The sequence below is a fragment of the Callospermophilus lateralis genome, chromosome 2, assembly GCF_048772815.1.
Source record: "Callospermophilus lateralis isolate mCalLat2 chromosome 2, mCalLat2.hap1, whole genome shotgun sequence".
Taxonomy (NCBI): domain Eukaryota; kingdom Metazoa; phylum Chordata; class Mammalia; order Rodentia; family Sciuridae; genus Callospermophilus; species Callospermophilus lateralis.
Genome location: NC_135306.1, coordinates 167163797 through 167178844, shown reverse-complemented (window position 1 = coordinate 167178844; position 15048 = coordinate 167163797). Strand labels below are relative to the sequence as shown.

The window sequence follows — 15048 nt, the reverse complement described above, 5'->3', positions numbered from 1 at the left end:
CATAACTGAAAGCTATTTTGTAGCAACCTAACATTGCTACAGAACTGAATTTCTCCTAGAAATTCCTTATAGTTATTATTTAATGTAAGTACTAGATTTATGAAGGTAAGTTCAGAGATCCAGAAATTAACATAAAATCAATTTCACTACTAAAGTAAAGACTATATGGAAGTTGTTTTAAAAAACTACATTGAGTTCACTGGGTTGGACTCAGCAGTGAGCAAGACAGAAATTGGTCCCTGAATGCTAAATTTATCTGGTGATCCAGGTGCAGTGATGAATTCCCATAGTGCCAGTGGTTCAGGAGGCTGAGACAGGAGGGTCACCAGTTCAAGGCCACCCCAGCAATTTAGTGAGGCCCTAAGCAACTTAATGAGAATAAAAAGGTCTGGAGTTGTGGCTCAGTGGTGGAGCACCTGCTAAAAGTACAGAAAATATATAACAACATAAACTTGAGGCACTAATCTTAACCCTTGTCAGAATTCAGTATCACAACTAATTTCTAAGGTACCAAAAACATGAAGCCTATTAACTAGAAACCACTTTTTCATGGGCATTTTTCCATATGAGAGTTTATAGCCTTCAAAGGAACACCAGCAATGTTAACTGCACTCCTCCTAAGAAAGAGGAAAAAGAAATCCATTTATTATATGTATTACAGTGCACATTAGTGCGCTCACCCCCGCCCCTGTGGGATCTGTGTTGTCCAGGCTGTCCTCAAACATCTGGGCTCAAGTAATCCACCTGCTTCAGCCTCCCAAGTAAGCTGGGACTACTGGTACATGCCACCACACCCAACTCAAAGGATTTTTTTAAAATTTGTTTTAATTGCTTTAGGTGATTTTCAACTAAGAATGTTCAATAGAACCATCTAAAAATTCAGCCAAGAAGTAATAGTGTACACCTGTAATCCCATCATCGGGACATTTGAGACAGGAGGAATATAAATTCAAGGCCAGCCTGAGCAACTTGGATTGTATCTCAAAATAAAATACAAAGGGCTGGGAATATAGCTGAATGGTAGTGCTTTTGTCTAGCATGCACAAAGTCCTGAGTTCAATTCCCAGTACTGGAAAAAAAAAAATTAGTGTTTTTGGTAAGATTTTTAGAAATTTTTTTTTCATCTTTCATACATTTGATTCAAGTGAGTTATGAACTTTCATTTTTACCCCAAATACAAATTGCAGAATCACATCAGTTACACATTCACAATGTTTACATAATGCCATATTAGTGACTGTTGTATTCTGCTGCCTTTCCTATCCCCTACTATCCCCCCTCCTATCTTCCCTCTCTACCTCATCTGTTGTTGTTGGGTTCTCTCCCTTCCCCCTCCCTTTCCCCTCACAACCTCTTATATGTGATTTCATATAACGATGAGGGTTTCCTTCCATTTCCATGCAATTTCCCTTCTCTCTCCCTTTCCCTCCCACCATTCATCTCAGTTTAATGTTAATCTCTTCCTCATGCTCTTCCCCCCTGCTCAGTTCTTAGTTGCTCTCCTTAAATCAAAGAAGACATTTGGCATTTGTTTTTTAAGGATTGGCTAGCTTCACTTAGCATAATCTGCTCTAATGCCATCCATTTCCCTGCAAATTCCATGGTTTTGTCATTTTTTAGTGCTGCATAATACTCCATTGTGTATAGATTCCACATTTTTTTTTATCCATTCATCTATTGAAGGGCATCTAAGTTGGTTCCACAGTCTAGCTATTGTGAATTGTGCTGCTATGATCATTGATGTGGCAGTATCCCTATAGTATGCTCTTTTAAGGTCCTCAGGGATAGTCCGAGGAGGGCGATAGCTGGGTCAAATGGCGGTTCCATTCCCAGCTTTCCCAGGAATCTCCATACTGCTTTCCAAATTGACCACACCAATTTGCAGTCCCACCAGCAATGTACAAGAGTACCCTTTTCCCCACATCCTCGCCAGCACTTGTTGTTTGACTTCCTAATGGCTGCCAATCTTACTGGAGTGAGATGATATCTTAGGGTGGTTTTGATTTGCATTTCTCTGACTGCTAGAGATGGTGAGCATTTTTTCATGTACTTATTGATTGATTGTATGTCCTCCTCTGAGAAGTGTCTGTTCAGGTCCTTGGTCCATTTGTTGATTGGGTTATTTGTTATCTCATTGTTTAATTTTTTGAGTTCTTTGTATATTCTGGAAATTAGGGCTCTATCTGAAGTGTGAGGAGTAAAGATTTGTTCCCAGGATGTAGGCTCCTTATTTACTTTTCTTATTGTTTCTCTTGCTGAGAAAAACCTTTTTAGTTTAAGTCCCATTTGTTTATTCTGTTATTAACTCTTGGGCTATGGGAATTTGGAGCCCGACCCCACAATATGTAGATCAGAGCCAACTTTTTCTTCTATCAGGTGCAGGGTCTCTGATTTGATATCAAGCTCCTTGATCCATTTTGAGTTAACTTTTGTGCATGGCGAGAGAAAGGGATTCAGTTTCATTTTGTTGCATATGGATTTCCAATTTTCCCAGCACCATTTGTTGAAGATGCTATCCTTCCTCCATTGCATGTTTTTAGCCCCTTTATCAAATATAAGAAAGTTGTAACTTTGTGGATTGGTTTCTGTGTCCTCTGTTCTGTACCATTGATCCACCTGCCTGTTTTGGTACCAGTACCACGCTGTTTTTGTTACTATTGCTCTGTAGTACAGTTTGAACTCTGGTATCACTATACCTCCAGATTCACACTTCCTGCTTAGAATTGCTTTTGCTATTCTGGGTCTTTTGTTATTCCATATGAATTTCATGATTGCTTTATCTATTTCTACAAGAAATGCCATTGGAATTTTGATTGGCATCGCATTAAACCTGTAGAGAACTTTGGGTAATATCGCCATTTTGATGATGTTAGTTCTGCCTATCCATGAACAGGGTACATTTTTCCATCTTCTAAGATCTTCTATCTCTCTCTTTAGGGTTCTGTAGTTTTCATTGTATAAATCTTTCACCTCTTTTGTTAGGTTGATTCCCAAGTATTTTTTTTTTTTTTTTTTTTTTGAGGATATTGTGAATGGAGTGGTTTTCCTCATTTCCATTTCAGAAGTTTTGTTGCTGATATACAGGAATGCCTTTGATTTATGCGTGTTGATTTTATATCCTGCCACTTTGCTGAATTCATTTATTAACTCTAGCAGTTTCTTTGTAGACCCTTTTGGGTCTGTTATTATCATGTCATCTGCAAATAGCGATAATTTAAGTTCTTCTTTTCCTATTTTTATGCCTTTAATTTCTTCTAATTGCTCTGGCTAGTATTTCAAGAACTAAATTGAATAGAAGTGGTGAGAGAGGGCATCCCTGTCTAGTTCCAGATTTTAGAGGGAATGCCTTCAGTTTTTCTCCATTTAGAATGATGCTAGCCTGAGGCTTAGCATATATAAGCTTTTACAATGTTGAGGTAAGTTCCTGTTATCCCTAGTTTTTCTAGTGTTTTGAACATAAAGGGATGCTGTACTTTGTCGAATGCTTTTTCTGCATCTATCGAGATGATCATATGGTTCTTATCTTTAAGTCTGTTGATGTGGTGAATAACATTTATTGATTTCCGTATATTGAACCAGCCTTGCATCCCAGGGATGAATCCTACTTGATCATGGTGCACAATTTTTTTGATATGCTTTTGTATTCGATTCGCCAGGATTTTATTGAGAATTTTTGCGTCTAAGTTCATTTTTAAAACTTAAAATTCTGAATCCCCAACCCCAGATCTTCTATGAATTGAGGGAATCTACGATTCAGACATTTTGACAGGTTCTCCAAGCAAGAAAGTGGCAGTTTTACACTGTCAGCTATAAGTAATTTAAACTTCTCTCCCTTTAATTCCATCTCCACGGTCAGGGTTTATATTAGATTTCAAGGTTTTTCGCCAGAAAACTGCTATCACCAGCAGGAATGCTATCAATCACCTCGACACTCTTAATTTTCCCCGGTTATGCCCATTCCTTAATCTGAAGAATTCATATTACTTCACAATGCTGACCTTCCTGAACTAGAGTGTCGTAAGTACAAACTATATCATATATCATGTTACTTAGTTCTGTATTCAAAAAGTGTTATAATCTTAGCCATCTATATGTGGGATTCACTAACAATCTCACATTTTTTGAGTTTGTGATTATTTCTGGTGGATCCTTTATTGTTTTTTTTTTAAGTTGTCGATGGACCTTTATTTATTCATTTATATGTGGTGCTGACAATCAAACCTAGTATTTCACACATGCTAGACAAGTGTTCTATCAGTGAGCCACAACCCCAGGCCCTCTGGTGGATTCTTTTATAAATAAATAAATGTGCTAAACATTAAAACATTATTAAAAGGGTTTAGAGTGAACTTTCTCCCCACCAGGAACTCTGTTTAAATCTATATGGTCAATACAGTCAAAATATCATTCAAAGAGTGTGCAAGGGCTTACTGATGCTTATTTCCATTCCTCCAAGGCTCATCTATCATCCCATGACAACTTTCAGAGAGGAGGTTAATCTTTGTCCAATAAAGAAACCAAAATGGACAACATCCAAATTAGTCATTTCCAGTTAGTACAGTTTTGGAAAAATATACTCAACTTCTAGGCTATGTAAAATATCCATTAAGAGAAAGCTCAAGTGAGAAAAAGTTCTTATCTAAAAGGTGACTCATTTTTTTAGATTGATCTAAATGAAAATGGTAAATCTGGATTTTTTTTTTTTTTTGGCGGGGGGGACATGGTTCTATATCCAACTTCAGTTATACTATAACTTCCATAATATTTACCAAATAGAAATAAATTATGAAAAATCTTGTTGCTACTTTGCATATCTTGTATTGCAGAACACAGTAAGTTGACTGCATAAAAAAAATTTGAGAAACATGAATAAATGAACATTCTATTACTGAGTCTTTTGAGTAATAATATAAACAGTAATAATATAAAATAATATAATGTATCTGACAAAAACAATTGTCTTAAGTCTATTCATGCTGATTTAACAAAATAAATGTCATGCACTTGAGTAATAATGTGGCCAACATCACACCATATATGCAATAGTAGTAGCATAGATTATATTCGTGGCTGACAAGGTTTGTGTAAAGTATACTCTGAGGTTTGTACAATGATAAAATATTCTAATATCTAAAACATTTTGAGTGCCAACATGATGCTAAAAAAGTTTCATATTGGATGATTTCAGATTTTCAGATTAGATTGTTCAACTGGCAAAAAGATACAAATATTCCAAAATCCAAAAATTCTGAAACATTTCTGGTACTAAGCTTTTCAGATAATGAATGATCAAATGATAATAGTAAATGCCCACAAGAAAACAAGGAAGATCCTCAGGGGCCAGGGTTGTGGCTCAGTGGTAGAGTGCTTGCCTAGCATGAGTGAGGCACTGGGGTTGATCCCTGGCACCACATAAAAATAAAAAATAAAGGTATTGTGTCCACCTACAACTAAAAAAATATTTTGAAAAAAGAAAACAAGGAAGATCTCAAATTATAGACTAACTTAAGAAACAACAATAGCACCTTTTAGCAATGAAATAGAAAGCCAAAGGAGAAAATTATACCAAAAATTAATTCTTTGAAAAGATCAATAAAACAAATCTATATTGACCAAGAATAAGAACAGAAGACTCAAATTACTAAAATCAGGAATGAAAGAGGGCACCATTGTTACTGACCTTAGAGAAGTAAATAGAATCCTATAGAAGAATATTACGAACTATAAGCCAACAAGGTAGTCAATTTATGTAAAATATATGAATTCCTAGGAAGAAAAAAACTATTTAAACTGGGTCAATTAGAAAGTTCAAATGGACCTACAACAAGTGATTTAATTCATTAATCTGAAAATCTCAAAAGCAAAACCTGAGCCCAGGTAAATTCACTGGAGAATTCCACCAAACATTACAATAACATTTTTTGTTTGTTTGTTTTTGGTTGCTCATGGACCTTTATTTGTAATTTATCTATATATGTGGTGCTGAGAATTGAACCCAGTGCCTCACATATATGCTCCGCAAGCACTCTACCACTGAACCACAACCCCAGCTCCTTTTTTTGTTTTTGTTTTAGTTGTAGTTGGACATGATACCTTTATTTTTATGTGGTGCTGAGGATCAAACCCAGGACCTCGCACAAGTGAGACGAGCACTCTACCGCTGAGTCACAACCCCAGCCCCTCAATAACAGTTTTTTATGAACTCTTCCAGGAAAAAGAAGGTGGGAATAGGTTACCACTCATTCTATGAAGGTAGAAAGGACATTTTAAGAATATAAATGTGAAGAATATAGATGTGAGCATCCTCAACAAAATGCTTGAAAAATAAATCCAGCAACAGTAAAAGGGACTAAATGGGATTCCCAGATTGGGATATCATCCAAAAATCAATGGGTATAATATACAAATAAAGTACAAAAAATAAGCCTGGCCTAGTGGCACATGCCTATAATCCCAGCTATGCAGAAAGATGAGGAAGGAAGATTGTAAGTTTGAAGCCAGCCTGGGCAACTTATCAAGACCCTTTTTCAAAAAGGACTGGGGATGTAGCACAGTACTTTTTTAGCATATGCAAAATCCTGGGTTCAATCCCCAGTACCACAAAATAATAAATAAAAATTAAAAGGAAGGATAAGGATGTAGTAGTGCAGTGGTAGGTTGCTCAGCATGCGTGAGGCCCTTGGTTCAGTCCCACAATACCAAAATAAGTAAAAAAAAAAAAAAAATATGATCACTGGATGCCAGTTAATCCCAGGGACTCCAGGCTGAGGCAGGAAGATCTTTAGTTCAAAGCCAGCCTCAGCAACTTAGCAAGGCCCTAAGCAACTCAGCTAGAACCTGTCTCTGATAAAATATAAAAAAGGACTGGGGATGTGGCTCAGACAGGAATGTAACATTATAAAGAAATCTTATGAAAATCTTATATAATACTTAATGGTGAAAAACAAAATGCTTTCCCTCTTCAAATTGGGAAGAAGACAAGGATTCCAATTCACCACCTCCGAAAGATGGTACTGGAAATTCTGGCCACAGCAATTATGCATCTAAATTATAAAGAAAAAATAGGGCTTTATTCACAGATATGATATTGTACATGAAAAATCCTAAGGATATAAATAAAAATTACAACTAATGTGTTCAGCACAATGACAAGACACAAGATCAAGATAGAAAAATCAACACCTCTATACACTTGCAATGCATGCATAATTCAAAAATGAAATTAAGAGAACAATTTTATTCATGATAGCATACACAAGAATAAAATATTGAAGAATATAACAAAAGAAGTGAAAGATTTATACACTGAAAACTACAAAACATTCATGAAAGAACCTAAAGACTTAAGCCAGGTGTGGTGGCACATGCCTGTAATCCCAGCTATTCAGGAGACTGAGGCAGAAGGAATACAAGTTCAAAACCAGCCTCAGCAACCTAGCAAGACCCTGTCTCAAAAAAAATAAAAAAAATAAAAATAAAATGACTATAGAGATGTAGCTCAGTGGTAGAGTGACCCTGGTTCAAACCACAGTACTTCGAAAACTAAAAAATTAAAAAAGATAGAGGAAATGCATATAGTATCAAGAAACTATAAACCATAAAATAAAAATTTTAAGCCATTACCTAGAAAGGAATGCAGGCTTTAAGGGCAAAAGAGGCAAGGATAAACTGACTTCAAATAATTTTTGTTCTCTAAATTTGATTTTGGAGCAACAAAATACTTTGTAAAATTGTTTTTTTTTTTTTAATGTATTATTTAGTTGTAGTTGGACACAGTACCTTTATTTTTTACTTATTTATAATATGTGGTGCTGAGAATCAAACCCAGGGCCTCACATGTGCTAGGCAATTGCTTTACCACTGAACCACAACCCCAGCCCCCTGTAAAATTGTGAAACACTGAAATGGCAAGTTATTGAAATCAGGTACTCAGTTTTGAGACAGGCTCTTGGAAAATGCCCAGGCTGACCTCAAACTTAGAATCCTCCTGCCTCAGCCAGTTGCTGTGATTATAGGTTTGGAAAACCGTGCCAAATGAATAAAGTACCGTAGTTAAGTACTTAGATTTTGAAGTCAAACAACAGGTTCTGATCCCTACTCCAACACTTTCATTTAACCCTCAGTCACAAACGCATTATCTGTAAAACAGTTGTTTGGATTTAAAAATACATGTAAAGTGCTTAGGTCAGTGTTTGGCACACAATAGGCAATCTAATAATGCTGACTGCTGTGATAACTACTATTACCACTACTCACAAGGAGCTCAGCCTGTTGCTATAGGAAACCTTGTAAGCAAAGTACAACCTAATGAAATGTGAACATGTTATGAGTACAGATTAGGAAGCAACCAACTATCTACAAAAACTAAAGAAGTCTTCATAAAAAGAAATAAAAGTTGATTTTCTTAGATATTTGTTTACAGTATTAGGATTTCTATAGAATTGAATTATGACATTATCCTTGGCTGGAGATGATATTTGGAATTTTTATAAAAGGGCTGCCATTTGAAGATCCATTGTCTCACCCTTCAGTTTGCCTTCATCAACCTTCACAAAGGTAAGTGCTTATTTAAATCCTTAAAGTCATTAGTCAAAAGTGGGAGGGAAGGGGCTGGAGTTGTGGCTCAGTGGTAAGATCACTTGCCTAGCATGTGTGAGGCCCTGCGTTCGATTTTCAGCACCGCATATAAATAAATGAATAAAATAAAGGTCCATCAATGTCTAAAAAAATATTTTTAAAAAGTGGGAGGGAAGAGTATATAACTGGTAATCTATGTTTAGATTGTGAATTATTAGAGAAGACACAATAGATTTCCTTAATATTTCCTCATAATATAGAAGTCAAAATAAGAAAGGATGAAAGTTACAAAGAGGAAAATTCCAGCTCATGATTAGGAAAACAAATCAGAAACTTTAAGAAACCTATCTCATAAAGTAGTAAACACATTCACTACCTTCAGTTTAAGCTAAGATTGCACAATAATAAAGCAGGGACTATATCCAAAGAATGTCTCACCAAACAGCTCTTTGAGAATAGAAGTCTCATTTATGGGCTGGGGGTATAGTTCAGGATTAAAGCACCTTCCTAGCATGCAGAAGACCCTTGGTTCAATCATGTCTTACTCATCTCCATTCATCTGATGCTTAGCAACTACCTGGCATATAGGAGCCCAATAAAAGTTTTCCAAATAAGTGGATTAAAATATAAGGCTCCAGCTCAATTCACAATAGTGAAACTATGGAAACAACCTAGATGCCCTTCAACCAATGGATAAAAAAAATGTGGGTATATATACACATGGAATATATTCAGCCTTAAAGAAGAATGAAATTATGGCATTTTCAGGTAAATGGATAGAGCTGGAGAATATGATGCTAAGTGAAATAAGCCAAACCCAAAAAACAAAAGGCTTACTGTTTTCTCTGAGAAGCAAATGCTAATCCATAATGGAGCTGGGGGGAACTTTGGATTGTGCAGAGGGGAGTGAGGAGAGGAGAGAGGGTGTGGGGATGGGACAATGAAACCAGATGGACATTATTATTATTTATACATGTATGATTACACTATCGGTTTTCCTCTGCACCATGTTCAGCCAGAAGTAGTTGTGCTCCATTCGTGTACAGTGTATCAAAATGCATTCTACTGTCATGTATAATTAGAACAAAATAAATATAAATCCTTCCAACTCTAAAATTTTAAACATCTATAATCAGATAATATTGCCTGCAGAAAATTATATATTTCTAGCATTCTATTTCATTTATAAGAAAGGAGATAAAAATATTTGTATTTGCAAAAGCAATGCCAGAGTACACACAAGAAACTAAATGGTTGCCTAAGCCAGGTGTGGTGGTTTGTGCCTATAATCCCAGCAGCTACTCAGGAGGAGAAGGCAGGAGGATCTCAAGTTCAAGACTAACCTGGGTAATTTAGCAAAGACTGTCTCAAAATAAAAAAGGGTTTGGATGTAGCTCATCTATAGAGCACTTGCCTAGCATGTGTGAAACCTCGGGTTCAATCAGTACTAAGGAAGGAAAAAAAAAAAAGTTTGCCAATAACAGATGTTAGGGAAAAGTTTGGATGGAAACTGTATGAGAATACAACTTTCGCATATTAGTTTTTAATTTTTTTAACCAGGTATTGAATCCAGAGGCATTTAACCACTGAGTCACATTCCCAGCCCTTTTTTATAAATTTTATTCAGAGACAGGATCTCACTAAGTTGCTAAGGCTGCCTTTAAACTCACAATCCTCCTGCCTCAGCCTCCTGAGCCTCTGGGATTGCAGGTGTGTACCACTGCACCCAACATAATTTTATTTTTAAATCCTGTGAATGTAGTAACTTCTGGGGGGAAAAGTTTTAATTATATATTCTTTTACTTCATAGTAAATTTGTCCTGGGGGCCCACGGGAAGCAATGCCTTTATGCTGGTACAGAACTTAGAAATGATCATCTATAATTTAAGCATTTATACACCTTACATTGCTCAAATGTTTTATTTTATTCTAACTTTTTACTTTATTCAAGTGCAAAGTCAATCACTTTAAATTTTAAACTAGACTGTAACTGATTAGCCTGAGCTATGTCACAAAGAACAGGTTGTTGTTTAAATGAGATGCCAATTCTTTCTGGATTCTGAATTATTCAGATATTGGAGTAGTGTTAAGCAGAATGATACGGTATTGATAAAATTATCTTTGAATTATAGTTTTTAAAATGTGTCTTGCCCCCAGTAGCAATGAGCATACCTAGCCCCAGATCATGGTTTCTAATATCACTCTCTTAAGAAACTAGGGTTCCTCCAGACTGGAGCTGAAAACTTGCAAAATGAAGAACATCTTGAATTGTTGGAAAGTAAAGAAATGCTTTTTAAAAAACAAAACAAAAAAAAAAAAAACCTTATGATAATGAAGTCAAAGGAAACAGGGGCTGAGAGTGCTCCCAAACCCCAAAGCTAGAATAATTTGAGAAAAAAAAAAAAAAAGATTATCAGCCAAAGGATAATAAGATCCATGAGTTCATAATATTAATGTGATCAAATTGAGGAGAAGAGACAAGTCTCTCATGGAGAAGAATTATAATAATTCAATACTTCTGAAGGATAGATGCTCCACTCTCTAGGAAAGAAAGCATTAACTCCCCATCCCTTAAAAGTGAGCTGCAGGGCTTAGTGATGCACACCTGTAATCCCAGCAGCCAGAAGGCTGAGGCAGGAGGATTGCAAGTTCAAAGTCAATCTCAGCAAAAGTGAGGCACTAGGCACCTCAGTGAGACCTTGTATCTAAATAAAATACAAAAGGGGCTGGGGATGTGGCTCAGTGGTTAAATGGCCCTGAGTGTATTTCCCGGTACCAAAAATGGAAAAAGAAAAAGTGGGCTGCACAGAGGGACTTCCCTTCTAAAGAGTTCAAAACAGAAAGGGGAAAAAGTAACTTCATAACAGAGAAGCCTAAGAAACACCATCAGCCAGCTGATTACAGTAAGGTCAGCATCAATACTGATGAATTGTGTTGACAATAGATACTCCAGAAACAATATGAAAATATCATATCACATACGAAACACTTTGCCTCCTCTTCCCCCAAACTACAGTCTACCCATGAGAAAAGCAAAAGACAAATTCCAATAGAGGGTCATACTATAAAATAACCTGGCTAGTGCTCAAAATGGTCAAAGTAATCCAAAACAAGAAAAGACTCTCAAACTGACACAATCCAGAGAAGTCCAAGAAGACATGGTAACTAAATATAATGTGGAATTCTAGATTGTTATGAACAACAATTTTAGAAGGACATTAGGTTAAAAACTAAGGAAGCGTGAATAAAGTCTGGATTTTAAAGATAATATATTAATATTGTTTTTTTAATTGTAATAAATGCACCATACCAAGACATGTCCTATCTTTTGTAAATCTAAAACTGTTCTAAAAAATAAAGACTAGGGGCTGAGGATGTAGCTGAGGGGTATTGTGCTTGCCTTGCATACGTGTGAGGCACTGGGTTAGATCCTCAGCACCACATAAAAATAAATAAAATAAAGGTCCATTAACAACTACAATTAAAAAATAAAGACTATAAAAGATGTATTCTAACTCAATCTCTCTACCCTCTTTATAAAAATGAAGGTAGTTGGGCTGGGGTTGTGGCTCAGTGGTAGAGCGCTTGCCAAGTATGTGTAAGGCACTGGGTTTGATTTCCAGCACCACATAAAAAAACTAAAAAAACAAAGGTATTTTAAAAAAATAAAAGCAAGTAAAATGGTTGATCTTTATATTCATAATCCAGTGCTCTTTTCCTTTTAATGTGCATTTGGCTTTTAGCGATTCTTTGGTTCAACTGTGTTCTATTATACTAGGCACTCTATGGATACAGGATTCATCATTAAATGAAACAAATTTCATAGTAATGAGTGTATGTATTAAGATATAATTCAGTAATAATTTCCAGAGACAATACTGTTTCCCTTCTAGGTGTGTATCATAAATTCCTGATGATTGATTACTAAACAATTCCTATTGACAATTCCTTCTTCATCAGCAAGGAGCTTTTATCGTATCACCTCCTGGGGCAAGGATGGGGCAGGAGGGTAGTACAGTGAGCTTTAATCTGGGGCTTTGTAAAGGGCAACAAACCACGTTTTCTGAGATAAACAAATGCTACAATTTGCAAGGTAAGAGAATGCAAGTTCTAGGAGCTTGTGTTAGTATCTTTTTTTTTTTTTTTGGCAGAGGATTCAGTCTCCCATCCCCACACGCATACATGGGCCCTTCAAAGTGTATATATAGTAAGCCAGGTGTGGTGGTGCATGCCTGTAATCCCAGCGGCTCAGGAGGCTGAGGCCAGAGTATAGTGAATTCAAAGCCAGCCTCTGCAAAAGTTAGGCACTAAGCAACTTAGTGAGACCTTCTCTCTAAATAAAATACAAAATAGGTCTGGGGATGTGGCTTAGTGGTTGAGTGCACCTGAGTTCAATTCCCAGTACCAAAAAAAAAAAAAAAAAGTATATATAGTAAAAGATTCTTTTACTTCAAGCTTTTATATAATCTATATACCTACGTATTTATGCAAATTGATATATTCTGTGCCTTTTTGCTGAATTGAATAACATAAAGCATATTGTTATTATTGATGTTATCCAACAAATTGCTTTTCTTTTTTTTTTTAGAGGGGAGAGAGAGAGAGAGAGAGAGAGAGAGAATTTTAATATTTATTTTTTAGTTTTCGGCGGACACATCATCTTTGTTTGTATGTGGTGCTGAGGGTCGAACCCGGGCCGCACGCATGCCAGGCGAGCGCACTACCACTTGAGCCACATCTCCAGCCCCCAAATTGCTTTTCTTTTAACCACATCCCCAGCCCTTCTTGTATTTTATTTAGAGACAGGATATCATTGAGTTGCTTAGGGCCTCGCTAAGTTGCTGAGGCTGGCTCTGAACTTGCAATCCTCCTGCCTCAGCCTCCTGAGCCACTGGGCTTGGCACCACCTTGCCCAGCTAATATACTGCTTTTTAATGTATTTATCTTCTTAGCAATGAGGACACTGCTGATAAGGGCATTATAGTTACTAAAACAAAATGAGTCTTGGGGAATTTATTTGATGTGCAGGGAAGCAGTTGCCAGCTGCTATTCTTAGTGCCATAAGGACACTTAATAACATCTAGATGTGAAACCCTGGATCAATCCTTGAAATCCAATTAATAATGTCAGTATTAAAGTCTATAGAATAAAGAAAGATAGCTTAAAGAAATGTTATAGTCTATGGATAAAAGCCAAGTATGATTCTTATGATTTACTAAAACTTTGTGGATTAAGATCAGGTAGTATCATTAGGTTCTTTTTAGTCCTGTGTCTAGGCATTAAACTGGGAAAATATCAACTACCTGATACTAAAGAAGGAAGGGAAATAGAGACTAGAAAATGAAAACGAGAGATTTAAAGGAAAAAGATATTTGTGTTTGATTGTCCAGTTGGACATCCACCACCAACATATTGTGCACTCCCTTTTGCCACTTTTTCTCCAGTTTTTTAAATGAGTGAACTGTTTCCTAATCAACCAAAAAGATACTTCATATCGTCATCACACCAATGAAAGTGAAGTCAACATAATATCAGAAATGCCTCTAACACATGATACCACCATAAAATCTAGAAAATAGCACACTCTGGTTGGCACAATTAGAAAAGTGCACTTGCTTATAGGCTGACCTAGCAGGGGTTGTATGGGACCCCACTCACCCCCTGAACTGGACACAGCAAAATTATATGTGGTAGTCTTACCACCAGCTGAGGAAAACAGCCCTATGGCACAGAGCAACAACTTACCTTTAATTAAGAGGTTGATAGCACTGGCCACACCAACCAATCCAATTCCTTTAATGGAGATCTTACTGGATAAATGGCCTCCTCTGAAGTGAAATTCTTAAGAAGTTCCCTCTTGATGGTCACCATTTTGGAAATCTAACAGTGAAGGAAAACTGCACAGTCATTTCCAAATTTGGAATTGGTCTGTACTGAGAGGGAGTCTATGGAAAACTCCTGGGCTCCACTGTGGAGGGGGAATGAGGAGGAAGGTGAGTACAGTTGAGAGGGAGAAAAGGAAAAGGACCACTCCACCAAAATGAGACTATAGTTGCCCCCCACCCCTGACCCTGTTCCTTCATCTCCCCTGCTCCATTTTCCTCCCCTCATCTTTTAGCTCCAAGACCCAAACTCAAGCTTGTACACACACATACATGATACTTCCCTCCACATTCCCAGAGGTGAATGGCAAGCAGCCCCAGGCAGTAGAAAAAACAGACCAAAAGAGAAAAATGGCCCAAAGTTGCTACTCTCTGGCTGGTCTGCAGGACTCTCACAGCCAAGCTCAAAGCAGCCTGGTCAATTAGTGGAAGAAGAGAATGGGGGGAAACAGCTGGAAAACTCATGGAAGCTCAAGGAACTAAACCAGCTGATCTTTTGAGGCTTGTCCTCACTGCTACTCCCACTGAGCAGCTAGGGCACGCCTCACAGGGCCACATGGTTATCCAGCACACCTGGCACAGGTGCCAG

General features: G+C 37.0%; 1 protein-coding gene across 2 annotated transcripts in view; it reads right to left on the bottom strand.

The window, feature by feature from the left end:
* Positions 1-14282: 14282 nt before the first annotated feature.
* Positions 14283-15048, bottom strand: part of LOC143391538 (L-lactate dehydrogenase C chain) — a 38455-nt gene continuing 37689 nt past the window's right edge. The window contains exon 7 of one of the 2 annotated variants that reach the window (XM_076844253.2): positions 14283-14457. In XM_076844253.2, the coding sequence (XP_076700368.2) occupies positions 14329-14457 (129 nt within the window). In that variant the 3' untranslated portion in view covers positions 14283-14328. The remainder of the gene's footprint in view (positions 14458-15048) is intronic. The other variant, XM_076844255.2, reaches the window with a different exon arrangement.